We start from the raw sequence: 13,299 nt of genomic DNA on the forward strand, positions 1-13,299 counted from the left end.
GGGTGTGTGTAGAATTTTTCGTAGTGTTGTGCTGCAAGCGATGCCTTTCTGAGCGAGAAACAGCACCCTAGACGGGACGAAAGAATAGGCGAGGCACAGAGACACAGCGCCGAGTCAATTTTGTGCTGAAAGAGATGGAAAATGTCGTCGTATTTTAGAAAAAAAAGCAATAGCTTTTGCGGTTACAGAACACTTCGGCGTCATCACCACACCTATTAATACGCACGTGTGTGTAGTCGACACAACCTGTACCGCTATAGAACTCAGCCACTTCATAAAAGTCCCGCATACCTATAGAAAGTGCAGACGGCTGCGGAAAGCGCACCAGCGTCGCGTACAGGTGCTTTGCGATGAGTAGCGTAACTTTTCTGACTGCACGGCACACTGTCGGCTACGGAATGCGGACGAGATTGCCGGTGGCTGTTTGGAATGTGCCAGCGCCGTAAAACGTGAGCAACATCAGTAGTTGTAACACTGGAGGCACAGGCTGTCTACGTTTGTCCCCACTTTCACGGAGCGGCGGCATAGCCAGCAGCTGCCGCACGGCGTCCTTCGTGAATCAATACCAAGCATGAAATTGTTGATCGTCGTACAACTCCATCGGTTTTCCTCGGTCACGCAAAGCGGGTCGAGAAATCTCCAGCAGGCAGTGAGCCTAAGAAAATACCACTCTTATGGCGAGGCAAGCAAACTCAAAAGCGGCCACCCTCTGTGCGACGTCCCTTCGAGAGGGGGCCATGTTGGAATAACGCGTGAAGTCGCTTTCAAGCTAGCCCCGCAGCTGACTTGAAACTTGTCCGGACTTCGACCTAGCCAAGTCGCATTCAAGTTGTCCGCAAGTTATAGAACAATTTATGGCGGCCGTCAAGACTGTCTTGAGTCAAGAACGAGTCAAGTACGAGTCAAGAAACATCTCTGTATTCGGGGGTAAGGGCTCGTCCGGAAAGTCGGTCGTCTCTTGCGCTTCTCAGGCGTTGTTTAGCGTTCGTAATGGGTTCTAGTTCGCACCTTATAAATTTTTTTCACGACGTAATTCTCTTCCTGACCACAAATAATATGTTGCAGATACATGCAATGTGAATATAAAGGTGAATTCAGAACAGAAATGCAATAAAAAAGGGCTTTTATGTCTTGGTCTCCGCTTACAACGCTCAGCTCAAATGAAATTACGCTGGACAGAAGAAACTGTGACCCGTGCAAATATGCATGTTTTGCGATAAATCAAGTCGTAATATGAAGCTTAGTCTACAATTATCTAGTACGTACGAAAAGATGAAAGCGAGTTCGATATCAACACTAAGGTAGCTGACCAGCACAGAAGTTTTGGTTAAGACTGCTGCATACCGGGAATAAAAACTTGCAGAGATTTTACTGCTTGCTTCTAATGTAACATTAAACACGAATACACTATAACCCTTCCCTGTACTAAGAGCAAGTTTAGTCGAATGCATTCGTAATTAGGGCACAGTGAAAGTGCTACCTGGAGAAAGTTTCGCTCAATGATTAATACTATGTGACGTTAAGATCCTAAATCACGATATGGTACAACAGGCACACCGTAGAGTGCAAAGTTCCTGATAAGTTCGACCATATAGTGTTCTTTCACATGCACCGACATTGCAAGGCACACAAACCTTTAGCGTTTTGCCTCAATCGAATTCCGCTGCGGCAGCGATCAGACCCGCTTATTTCGATGCCAGCAGCTGAGCATCGTAACGACAAAGCCACCGCAGTGGCAGTTTTTCTCCATAGGGAAACTTTATGACTCGATACGCACACGTATTGCCAACTTAGAGTTACAATAACCCAGTGCGCACATAGGTGCATATTAGAAGCAGATTTCTAATTCTATTTGCAATTTATCAGGTACTTCAGCAAAGCTTTATTCCATGGCAAAAATAGCCATACGAGAAAATGCGTTCCAACAAGGCCTGCGTATATACGAAGAGATTTATGATTCATTGAACTGGCTTCCTTGTTACTAACGAGTTTCTGAAGATAGGATTCATGTTATGATATTCAAGTTTCGTATGTCTGCCGCCGCTCCAGAGAAATAAAAGAATATAAATGCACACACGCATATTTCACGTTTTTATTGCACTGGTAATATTGAAAGGCTGTAATGCGAAATTCAGAGAAAATTGTACTGCCATGGCACTTCACTGGTGGCTGAAAATAACTAGTTTTGTCAATCGCTTGCGGATCTTGGGCCTTGTGGTCTCTGCAGTAGCTTGTTTCGCTGCATGGCGCATCCTGATTTTACATTGCACAGAACTACGCATTTCACAAGCCACACTAAGTGATTTGAATCAACTGTGAATTCAAACATATGGTTATGCAGCTCTGGATAGAGTTTATTCCTTGTCGATACTTCAGAAAGTTTTGTCATAAACCTGACCGTCACAATGTGAGCTGCGTTTTTCTTTGGAAGTGCCCTGGCATGAACCTTATTCTGCAATCAAATTGATTTTTTGGTCAACTGGAAATAGTAGGTTGTAGATGACGATGACTTCTCGAGGCCTCCAAAGTTTTTTTTCTGTTCAAGAGTGTTGAACCACTTGTATCTGCAAGGATGGCCGATTTGCACAGTGAAAAAGGAATTTCGCGCTTCACCATTCGACACACAAACACCGCAATGTAGCCAACAACGTTTCCCAGATAGGGAGACACGAGAGGGAGTTCTTCGAAAAAGGCACCCAGCTCACTTTCATTGGGCAAGTCTATGCCTTGCATGAGGTCTTCTGCGCCACTTCGCTTTGCAGTGACAATGTCGAGCTCGTTATTGGTGCAGAACTGGCTGACCACATACAAGATGAATGTCTTATCGAGATATGTACATTTTTCCTGTCCACCTTTTACCTGGTTGTTAGTGACCAGCCGCTTATACACAGCCACAAAATGAATGATGGTGGGATTGTTGTTCCAGCCCCTTTATTCACGCGCAGTGGCAAAAGCAATTCGATGTGGTCCTGTGAAATCTTGTAAGTCAGAATGTAACAGAGTGGAGCAGCATCCGTAAGGAGCAGTACATATGCTGACTCTAGCACGCTTTCAAAAGGGACCATGAATCCCAGAAAAGCGCTTTTTCTGGTTGTCTTCAAGATTGAAATACCTAATGCATAGGTGAGCCCCATGATTTACTGCTTGACGTTTTCCAAGAACTTCATCCATATAGGCCTGCTGCTGGGTTGGAGTGGAGCTTTAAAACCCTTGGCCATAGGGCTGCGTGAATTGAAAAAAATGTAACAGATTATCAAAGAAACGAATAATTTTTACACTTCGTTCCGAATGTTATAAACTGGGAAGTTTTAAGTTCTCATTACAAAATTTATGGCGTCACATGGGTTCAACGTCTGCACCGCTAAGTTCTCTTTCATCTTCTGCTTCTGCCACTCAATATGTGCAGCACGCAGTTTTGTTGCAGCGTGCAAGCCTTCTTTTTCTTGAAGTTCTGGTAGCTGTACAGTGTAGTGCCAGTTCAGAAATGCACCTGACACATCCCTCAGGCATTCAAGAGAAGAAAGCGCATTCCTCACCGACTTTATTATGTGGGACACATCTGAGAGGCACTACACTTTATTCTGCGGTACAGGGTAAGCGAAGGATGTAGACATCACTGATGCCTCTTCAACTGTAGCCGGAGGTTCTGGAACATTGTAAAGTTGCAAGGAAGACCACCACACGTCAGTGATGTTACGTGCACTCCTGCCTCACGGATCTTAGCGAGACAAAGCTTCAATATATTAGCAAGTTATTTTCATTAGAGGTCATTGATAAAAAGTATCCACAAGTACCTTCCGATGCGAGTCAAGAGACACGAGCACGAAAACTAGGGCTTCAGAGGTGACAGCATTACTGTCAACATCCGGCTCATTGCCAATGTCAACAAAGCCTCTATATTTCTTGCCATCCCATTTCAGGCGTTTTTGAATGGCCATTTCGTCGACAAAGTTTCAGAGAAGTTGTTTGTTGTTCACCTTAGCTTCATCCGCAGTAGTACAGATGGCATTCATTGCTTCCCCATGAGTCCAGGTTCTCCAATAATGAAACTATACCACATTGTTACAGCTGATGAATGTGCCCCGTCGCTGTGGTCCAGTGGTTAAGGTACTCGGCTGCTGACCCGCAGGTCGCGGGTCGAATCCCGGCTGCAGCGGCTGCATTTCTGATGGAGGCGGAAACGTTTTAGGCCCGTGTGCTCAGATTTGGGTGCACGTTAAAGAACGGCAGGGGGTCGAAATTTCTGCTGCCCTCCAGTACGGCGTCTGTCAATCATATGGTGGTTTTGGGACGCTAAGCCCCCCCTATCAATCATTCAATAGTTGACGAACGTAGAAAAGCACACTCAAATGTCTCTCCGACATAGTTATACGCCTTTGTCGAGTATAACCAAAGTGTGAGCGCCAACATACGCAGTGCAGGGGAATACTTTCCCCAGTTAGCATGGCAGATGTATTGTCACTTTCACTGGCTGTTTTTTTTTTAGGAAACGGTGCGTAACCTCTATGGGAACCCCGTTGAAGCATCGTTCAAGCATTGCAGATGCATCTCCCGAAACGAGCTGCTATCAATTATTTCATCAAATGTCTGGATTTACCTTCTAAGTCGACGTTGTAGTTCAAGGCTGAGCTTCAGCTTTTTTTTCACGGTAGCTGCTGAACTGGTGCAAGCATCCAGCTTACTTTCCGATGTTTTTGATGTGTCAAGCAAGGCATAGTTGTGTTTGGTGACCTGAAAGCAAGACACTAGAAGTTAACCTAAGAAAAAGAGCCATAATTTGCAAATGTTGTGCATGTTAAAACATAACCACATTTTTGCTGACACACATGCAAATCTCGGTTAGGAGGTTTAAGTATCTGTCCACTGTTCACAGCTGTCAATGCTTAAAATGAGAGAGCAAGTTCACATCGCTGGTGTTTGTCAATTAATTATATTTCAAAAACATTTTTTTCATCAGGCAGAAATTTTTGAATTTAGCCTTGGTCAAAATTGTTAGGCCTCCTCGAGTGCTCTTGTAGTCTTATTACTCGGTTCATATCGTCACAGGATCATGACGTCGACAAAAAAAAAACAGACATTAGGATGAAGGTTCAACTGTTTATTTGGGCGAACTTGTGCCCGGTAAACACGGAAAGTCGGATCACAGTAGCAGACCTGCACTGATAGCGGCGAACGGATCGTCAGTCGTCGATCAACTGACAAGCGGCGAAGCGCAACGGCATTTATACATTTGCCATCGAATGTTCTAGCGTTATCGCTAGCGTTGACGTATAGGCTCCAGAATAATCTGTACAGATTGCGGAGTGGATGTGGTTGTTTCTAAATGATCTACTACAGTCCTGAAGTTTCTCGAAGACGGCAGGTGCGGTTTGCGCTGAGAATTACGTAGTGTTTAGGGGCGATAACAAAACTTGAGAACAAAAACGTGGCATTGCCCCCCTCTGAAAAGGGCATCGTCCCGATGCTTTAACGGAAAATAAAGTACAACAATAATGCAATAAAGTACAATGAATAAATTACAATACAGCAATATTACAAAAAGCACTGTTTCAGCTTGTTAACGCACATGAAACGGCTTGAGGCGCGCGACATGGACGACTTCAGGTCGCGATCGGCGTCGTTGAGAGTTCATGATGCCGTCGGGGACAACCTCGTAATCAAGTAGGCCGAGACATCGAACCACCCTGTAAAGTCCGAAGTACCGTCTCAGGCGCTTTTCACTAAGTCCACGTCGGCGTGTGGGCGTCCACTCCCAAACACGTTCACCGGGCTGGTATTCCACGAAACGGCGTCGAAGATTGTAACGGCACCTCGCCATGGTGGTCTAGTGGCTAAGGTACTCGGCTGCTGACCCACAGGTCGCGGGATCGAATCCCGGCTGTGGCGGCTGCATTTCCGATGGAGGTGGAAATGTTGTAGGCCCGTGAACTCACAGCTGCGTGCACGTTAAAAGAACCCCAGGTGGTCAAAATTTTCAGAGCCCTCCACTACGGCGTCTCTCATAATCATATGGTGGTTTTGGGACGTTAAAACCCACAAATCAATCATCAAGATTGTAACGGCGGCTGTTGGTCGTCTGTTGATGCTTAATACGGAGACGCACGAGTTGTCGGGATTCTTCGGCGCGTTGACGGTATTCACTCACAACGAGGTATTTTTCGTCGGTGACGTTGGGTAACATGGCGACGAGCGTCATTGCTGGACTCCTTCCATAGACCAGTTTGTATGGAGATATCTGCGTCGTCTCCTGCACCGCCATGTTGTATGCGAAGGTCACGTACGGAAGAATGGCGTCCCACGTCTTGTGTTCGACATCGACGTACATAGCCAGCCTGTCGGCGATCGTCTTGTTTAGCCGCTTGGTGAGGCCGTTGGTCTGTGGGTGGTACGCTGTCGTCCGGCGGTGGTTTAGGCTGTATGCCAAGACAGCTTGAGTTAGGTCCGCAGTAAATGCCGTTCTCCTTTGTCGGTGGTGAGGACATCCGGGGCGCCGTGACGTAGGACGATATTTTCGACGAAGAACTTAGCTACCTCGGATGCACTGCCTTTAGGCAGGGCTTTTGTCTTGGCGTAGCGGGCGAGGTAGTCGATAGCTACCACGATCCACTTGTTACCGAAAGCCGACGTTGGGAACGGCCCCAGTAGGTCCATACTAATCTGCTGGAATAGTCAGCGAGGTGGTTGAGTTGGCCGCAGAAGTCCCGCTGGCCTTGATGGTGGTGTATTGCGTCGCTGACAGTCCCGGCATGTCCTCACATAACGAGTGATGTCGGTGGTAAGACGCGGCCAGTAGTGCCTTCCTTGTATCCTCGCGAGTGTGCGGGAAACACCGAGGCGCCCTGCCATCGGATGGTCGTACAGGGCCTGAGAAAGTTCTTGCGCAGAGATGAAGCCACCACATGGAGGTACTTGGCTCGAAGCGGTGAAAAGTTTTTTTAAAAGACTGTTTCGTTGGAAGAACGACACAAGTGCGCGCTTGAATACCTTCGGGACTTCGGCGATCCTGCCCTCGAGGTATTCTATTAGGGCCTTAAGTTCCGGGTCGGCCCACTGTCGTTCAGCGAAGTCGTCGGCACTTACTGTTCCCAAGAAGTAGTCGTCATCCGGGTCGTCGGGCGGTGGTTGGTCGGCAGGCGCATGAGAGAGACAGTCCACGTCAGAGTGTTTCTTGCTGGACTTGTAAACGACGGTAATGTCAAATTCTTGAAGTCTCAGGCTTCATCGTGCGAAGCGACCTGAAGGGTCCTTCATGGTAGCTAGCCAACACAAGGCGTGGTGGTCGCTCACAACTTTGAAGGGCCTGCCGTAGAGGTAGGGGCGAAGTTCCGACGTAGCCCAGATGATGGCGAGGCACCCCTTTTTTGTTGTGGAATAATTGGCTTCTGCTTTGGATGGCGATCGGCTGGCTTAACAAATAACCCTTCCAAGTCCGTCAGCCCTCTGCACAAGAACAGCGCCGAGACCTACGCTGCTTGCGTGAGTGTGTATTTCTGTCTCGGCGAATTCGTCGAAATGGGCAAGTAACGGAAGCGACTGGAGGCGATGTTTAAGCTTCAGAAAGCGTGTCCCTGCAGCGTTTTTTAATTGAAGTCCACGTCGGCCTTGGTAAGGCTAGTAATTGGATCGGCGATGCTGGCGAAGTTTTTCAAGACCCGCCTATAACAGGCGTACAGGCTCAGAAATCGGTGCACCGCCTTCTTGCCAGTGGGCGGCGGGAAGTCGGCGATGGCGGCTATTTTCCGTGAATCAGGACGAACTCCAAACTTTCTAATCACGTGCCCCAGCAAAAAGAGCACCTCGTATGCAAATCTTCACTTTTCTGGCTTTAGGGTGAGTCCGGACGTCTTGATGGCTTGAAGTACAGCTTCAAGACGCCGAAGATGCTCATCGAAACTCGAGCAAAACACGACGACGTCGTCCGAGTACACAAAGCAAGTCTGCCACTTCAACCCTGCCATCACTGTATCCATAATGCGTTGGAATGGTGCAGGCGCTGAGCAAAGACCAAAGGGCATCACCTTAAACTCGAAGATGCCGTCCGGTGTTATAAATGCCGTCTTTTCTCGAGCTCTTTCGTCGACTTCAATTTGCCAATAGGCAGTCTTGTGATCTATTGACGAAAAGTACTTGGCGGTATAGAGCCGATCTAGTGCGTCGTCTGTTCGTGGGAGTGGATACACGTCCTTTTTTGTGATTTTGTTCAGGCGGTGATAATCGACGTAGAACCGTAGGGTTCCATCCTTTTTCTTCTCTACCAGCTCGGGAGACGCCCATGGACTTTTGGATAACGGGATGATGTCATCCCGTATCATTTCGTCAACATGTGTCTTTACGGCATCGCGTTCACGCGTCGAAACCCTGTACAGACCCTGATGGAGTGGCCTGTCATTTTCTTCGGTTATTATGCGATGTTTCGTGATTGGCGTCTGCCGAATTTCCAACGGCTTTTAACAGATTCATGCAAAGACTTCTAACAGATTCATGCAGATTCATGAAGTTTCACTATCATACGATGAACTGGATTCACATGAAATACCTGCTTTTGTGGAGGGCGGCAGATTTCGCTAAGACCACATGGTGAAATACTACCTTTGTATATTGCATCCGCTTCTTCCGCAAATGTGCAAGGTAAAAACCCTGTTTAAAACGCGACCCTTTCATTCCAGCAAATTTTATGTTGCATAAAAACCACCATGAGTACCGCAACTAGACAGGACATCACGAAGGAACAGACGTGCACAGTGCTCATCTGTTCCTTCCTGATCTCCAGCGTAGTGGCAGTACTCATGGTGGCATTTATGACCAAACAGCAACTACCCTAACAGTCATCTCTTTTCATGTTACAAATTGTTAGAATTATAAGATATCATTTATTAACTGCAAAAGAACCAAAGGCCTAATGTGTTGATCCATAAAGTCGAGAGCATGCATATTTCCTAAAACTTGAATGCCTAGGTTGCATTGAAAGCAAATAATTGATTGATTGATTTGTGAGGTTGAACGTCCCAAAACCACCATATGATTATGAGAGACGCTGTAGTGGAGGGCTCTGGAAATTTCTACCACCTGGGATTCTTTAACATGCACCCAAATCAGAGCACACGGGCCTACAACATTTCCGCCTCCATCGGAAAGGCAGCCGCTGCAGCCGGGATTTGATCCCGTGACCTGCGGGTCAGCAGCCGAGTACCTTAGCCACTAGACCACCGTGGCGGGGCACATTGAAAGCAATATTCATCATCACGAGGCTAGTTGTGTTATAAGGGAAATAGAATATGAGTGGAAAATTAATGCAACTGAAACATCAACAAAAAAGAGGTGTGTATGTCAAGCAAATGCTGGGCGGCCTGATGTCACAAATATATATAAATCAAGAGCTGCGAGCCGGAATGTTGTTTTAACCTTTTAGGACATCATATGCAAGTATACGTGCATGCGTGTGTATAATTACTTTGTTAGACATCATAAAATGCTTGTGCTCAGTGACTTAACTTGTGTGTTTGAAAATGTATGACTGCCAACTGCTCCAAAAGACCACTTTGTTACTTGAAAGTGAGGTTCTAGCTGACTTATAAGCTGCACCGAACTATTAAGATCGATCGCGTCACTAGGTATATGTAAAAAAAAACAGAAATTGAAAAAAAAAACATCGTGTTGGGGATGTTCATTTTGGCGATATTATTTTGAAGACAAACCAATATGAATTATACTGCATATCCTGCCCAATTGTTTTTGAAATGTCATCACCAGTCTACTAAAATGCAGAGTTGTGAAATTTTTTTGCCCCGCCGTGGTGGTCTAGTGGCTAAGGTACTCGGCTGCTGACCCGCAGGTCGCGGGTTCGAATCCCGGCTGCGGCGGCTGCATTTCCGATGGAGGCGGAAATGTTGTAGGCCCGTGTACTCAGATTTGGGTGCACGTTAAAGAACCCCAGGTGGTCGAAATTTCCGGAGCCCTCCACTACGGCGTCTCTCATAATCATATGGTGGTTTTGGGACGTTAAACCCCACAAATCAATCAATCAAATCAGAGTTGTGAAATTTGACGCATATAGTGGAATAGATAAGAGACAACTAGGAGTTGAAAAGAAACATTGTTTTCTAGCAATGTAGAGTGACTTATTCGAGCACTAGGTTGTTTTCTTTGAGTGCACTTGATTGTTTATTTTTATAGGTTTCGAGACCTTCCGTACACTTCTTTTTCATCCTTAATACACGGTATATCTTTTTCGCTTGTTTTAACTACCTGTGTTTTTTTACTCCTGATTTGTCAAAGGCAAGAATTAGATGCTTTATATGTCAATTTTACGGATGCTACGTCATGCAGTTGTTTGCTGTGACTCCACCGCTCATATCTTTTTTTTTCTTTCTGATCAACAAGCTTTTTAACTAGCTATGTCTTTCCACAATTTGCTGTTCCAAGTGCTGCCACATGCAGCCCATTACACACACGGCAATTTCTCAGCTGGTATTGTCATGTTGTGGCATTTTTTCTTACATTGTTTTAAATTCACTCCTGCCCAAGACCGGCAGTGTAATATGCTCAGAGTGGCAGTAAGAAAATGAATGTGTAAAACATTTGTGATAACAGTGCCTCCAAGTATCACCTGTGCCAACAGACCAGCAAACTCACTCATGAATCGACTCACTCGGACTCAGATGGAGCTATGAGCCCGAGTGAGTAATATTTTGGTGAGTTGGAGTCCGCATGAGTGCGGTTGCAGAAAATATTTGGAAGTGTGAGTTTAAGAGAATTCGGCTCAGAAACATTTTGGTTAGCCCGAGTGCTAGCGAGTCCATAGCGCAGGATGTATTTATTGAGGAAGTCTGAATAAGTTCCACTTTTGTTTTCCGACCAATGGTTCCTATCTGCTGATCTTCACCTTCACTATCAGCCTTACATGTATTCAAGTCTGCACTCACATGTAATGACACATGCTCCAAAGTAGAGCGTTTTCAATGCACCATTTGTGGACCATTTTTGCGTTTTTCATGCACCATTTATGATCACAGGCGTGAATTCAGTTAGGCGGGGAAGGGGGGCAGTGTCTTTGACCATTTGTCAACAATCACGTGCTTCAGCAATGTCCTTGAATAATATACATTTCATGACGTCATCTATTTGAAGAAAAATTTCCTTCTTTGATAGCAACTACTTATAACTAGTATTACAAGGTACTATATCAAAAGGCGCTAAGAAGAGAACAGATTTCGTGAAGTATTGGTGCAAGGAAGGCCGGTTTTCAAACAGCAGAACGCCACACATAGTATTTGTAAATCGTGTGACATGTTACTTCTCTTCATTCACTTAGAGATTATATATGAAGGACGTGTGTTTAATTTTTACGCAACCAAATTTAGATAGCCCGCACTATTAGTGTGTTAAAAAAGGGTGGGGGAAAGAGCACCCGCTGTGCGCGCTTCAGTGTCCTTGCTAAACGGTTATTTGCATCTAGCGAATGCGTTCGGGCTCCAACCACTACTACAACATGGTTACTGTGTACCCCAACAGCGCGCAAGCTGGACGGAGGCACATTGAGTGATTAAAAAATACATAAAAAGAATGAGATGACAAAAAACTTTTCGGCGAACGCGTGGTGGTAGCGAGAACCCAGCACCGCGTCACAAAATTATTGTAACTTTGAAACAAGTTCGCTTATCGTCTTACACTCTAAGTCAGGTGCCGGATGACGAACGGCACATAGGCGGCGCGCTCCTGCGTACTGACTAAAATCCTGTGTATAGGGAGCCCACACAGCAATAAAAATACCCGTGACATACGCGCGGCACGGAAGTCACGCATACAGATGGTAAGAGCTGATGCAAGAAAGTAAAAAAAAGGGGAGAGCCGCCGTCTCTGTAGCGCCAGCCTGGCGTCAGGAGCCGGCATAAACTTATGCAGAACCGTTCAGCCACAAGCGTGAGCGCGGAAAACAAAACGCAAAAAACGCCCCCCCCCCCTCCCCCACCGCCAGCTGGGCGCCCGGCGCCGGCGTGACGTTCATCGTCGCCTGCATGCCGTGGCATTTGTACGTCGCCGTTTCGTCCCGCTGTCTTGTGATGGTCGTTTTTCTAAAAGATGGTCTGAGACGGAAACATTTTCCGGTGCTATATGGCACACTTTATTCAAGATATTGTTACCACATGTGTAATTTAGGTATCTGCACCTGTGTAGCGGGGAACATGGTGGTGGCAGAAGAAGAGGACGTTCGGGTGGTGGCAAGAGCTCGCTGCTGCGCGTTCACTGCTGTATACCGTCGAGTCGACCGTTACGTCAGCTCTGAATAAACCCCTCTCGTAGACGTAACAGAGTGGTGGAGGTGCTGGGTACGGCGCGTCGACGTACCACGGAGCCACAGCTGTTCGGAGTTCGCCGGAGCCGTCGTCTTGCTGGTCTGCCGCCGACAACAGTCGTCATGGCTCAGAGCGAAGGTCAGGAATCAACCGCCTCGAATTCGCACTGGTTTACGCTGGCTACACCTAGGCATCACTATATGGAACCCCGCCCGTTGGCGGGAATGACAGGAGAAGATGTGGACGCGTGGCTAACGCACTACAAAAGGGTGAGCCGTTACAACCACTGGAACTCTATCGATCAGCTGGAAAACGTCGCGCTGTTTTTCACGGACACTGCCCTGATGTGGTATGAAAACCACGAAGAGTCCTTGACAACATGGGCTCTTTTTGCTCAAGAACTGAAGAAGTGTCTTGGTGACCCCGACTCAAAAAAAAAAAAAAATCGCGGAGCGGACTCTTGCTGGAAGAGCCCAGACTCCTGGAGAAACCTGCACTGCTTATATAGAGGACGTTCTTAAGCTTTGCAAGATTATAAACCCGGAGATGTCTGAAGAAGACAGGGTCGGACACCTCTTGAAAGGCATAGCGGAAGACGTCTAAAATTTTCTGATAGGCAGGGATGACCTCACCTCTGCCTCCGACGTCCAACATCACTGTCGCACGTTTGAAAAATTGAAGACTCGTCACATCGCCCCCAATTTGGTAGGCTGGCAAATGTGACAACGGTCGCCAGCGTCGACGTGAGCCCGCCCACCGACCTTGCCACTACTATTCGGGCAATTGTGCGTGAAGAGCTGCAGCGACAAGGTGGTAGGGTTGACGAAACCATTCCATATCCACCTACCAATCCACCCTACTACACGGCGGCGCCATTAGCTCCTTTGCCACCATCGGTATGTGTGGCAGACATCAGCGAAACTGGAAATCCGCGGCCACGTCGTGACTCATTCGCGACCGACCAGCGATATGGCCAACGCCTTCGTCACGGCCCCGCCACACAGAG

At 46.9% G+C, this 13,299-nt stretch overlaps 1 protein-coding gene across 3 annotated transcripts in view; it reads right to left on the minus strand.

The window, feature by feature from the left end:
* LOC142796175 (uncharacterized) overlaps nucleotides 1-13,299 on the minus strand; it is a 436,093-nt gene that overhangs the window by 184,689 nt on the left and 238,105 nt on the right. For 2 of the 3 annotated variants that reach the window (XM_075886266.1, XM_075886264.1), the window contains exon 2: nucleotides 4,598-4,731. In XM_075886266.1, the coding sequence (XP_075742381.1) occupies nucleotides 4,598-4,731 (134 nt within the window). Of the gene's footprint in view, nucleotides 1-2,914; nucleotides 3,223-4,597; nucleotides 4,732-13,299 lie in introns of those variants that run through there. The other variant, XM_075886265.1, reaches the window with a different exon arrangement.

The sequence above is a fragment of the Rhipicephalus microplus genome, chromosome 2 (genome assembly GCF_043290135.1).
Source record: "Rhipicephalus microplus isolate Deutch F79 chromosome 2, USDA_Rmic, whole genome shotgun sequence".
Classification (NCBI taxonomy): Eukaryota; Metazoa; Arthropoda; class Arachnida; order Ixodida; family Ixodidae; genus Rhipicephalus; species Rhipicephalus microplus.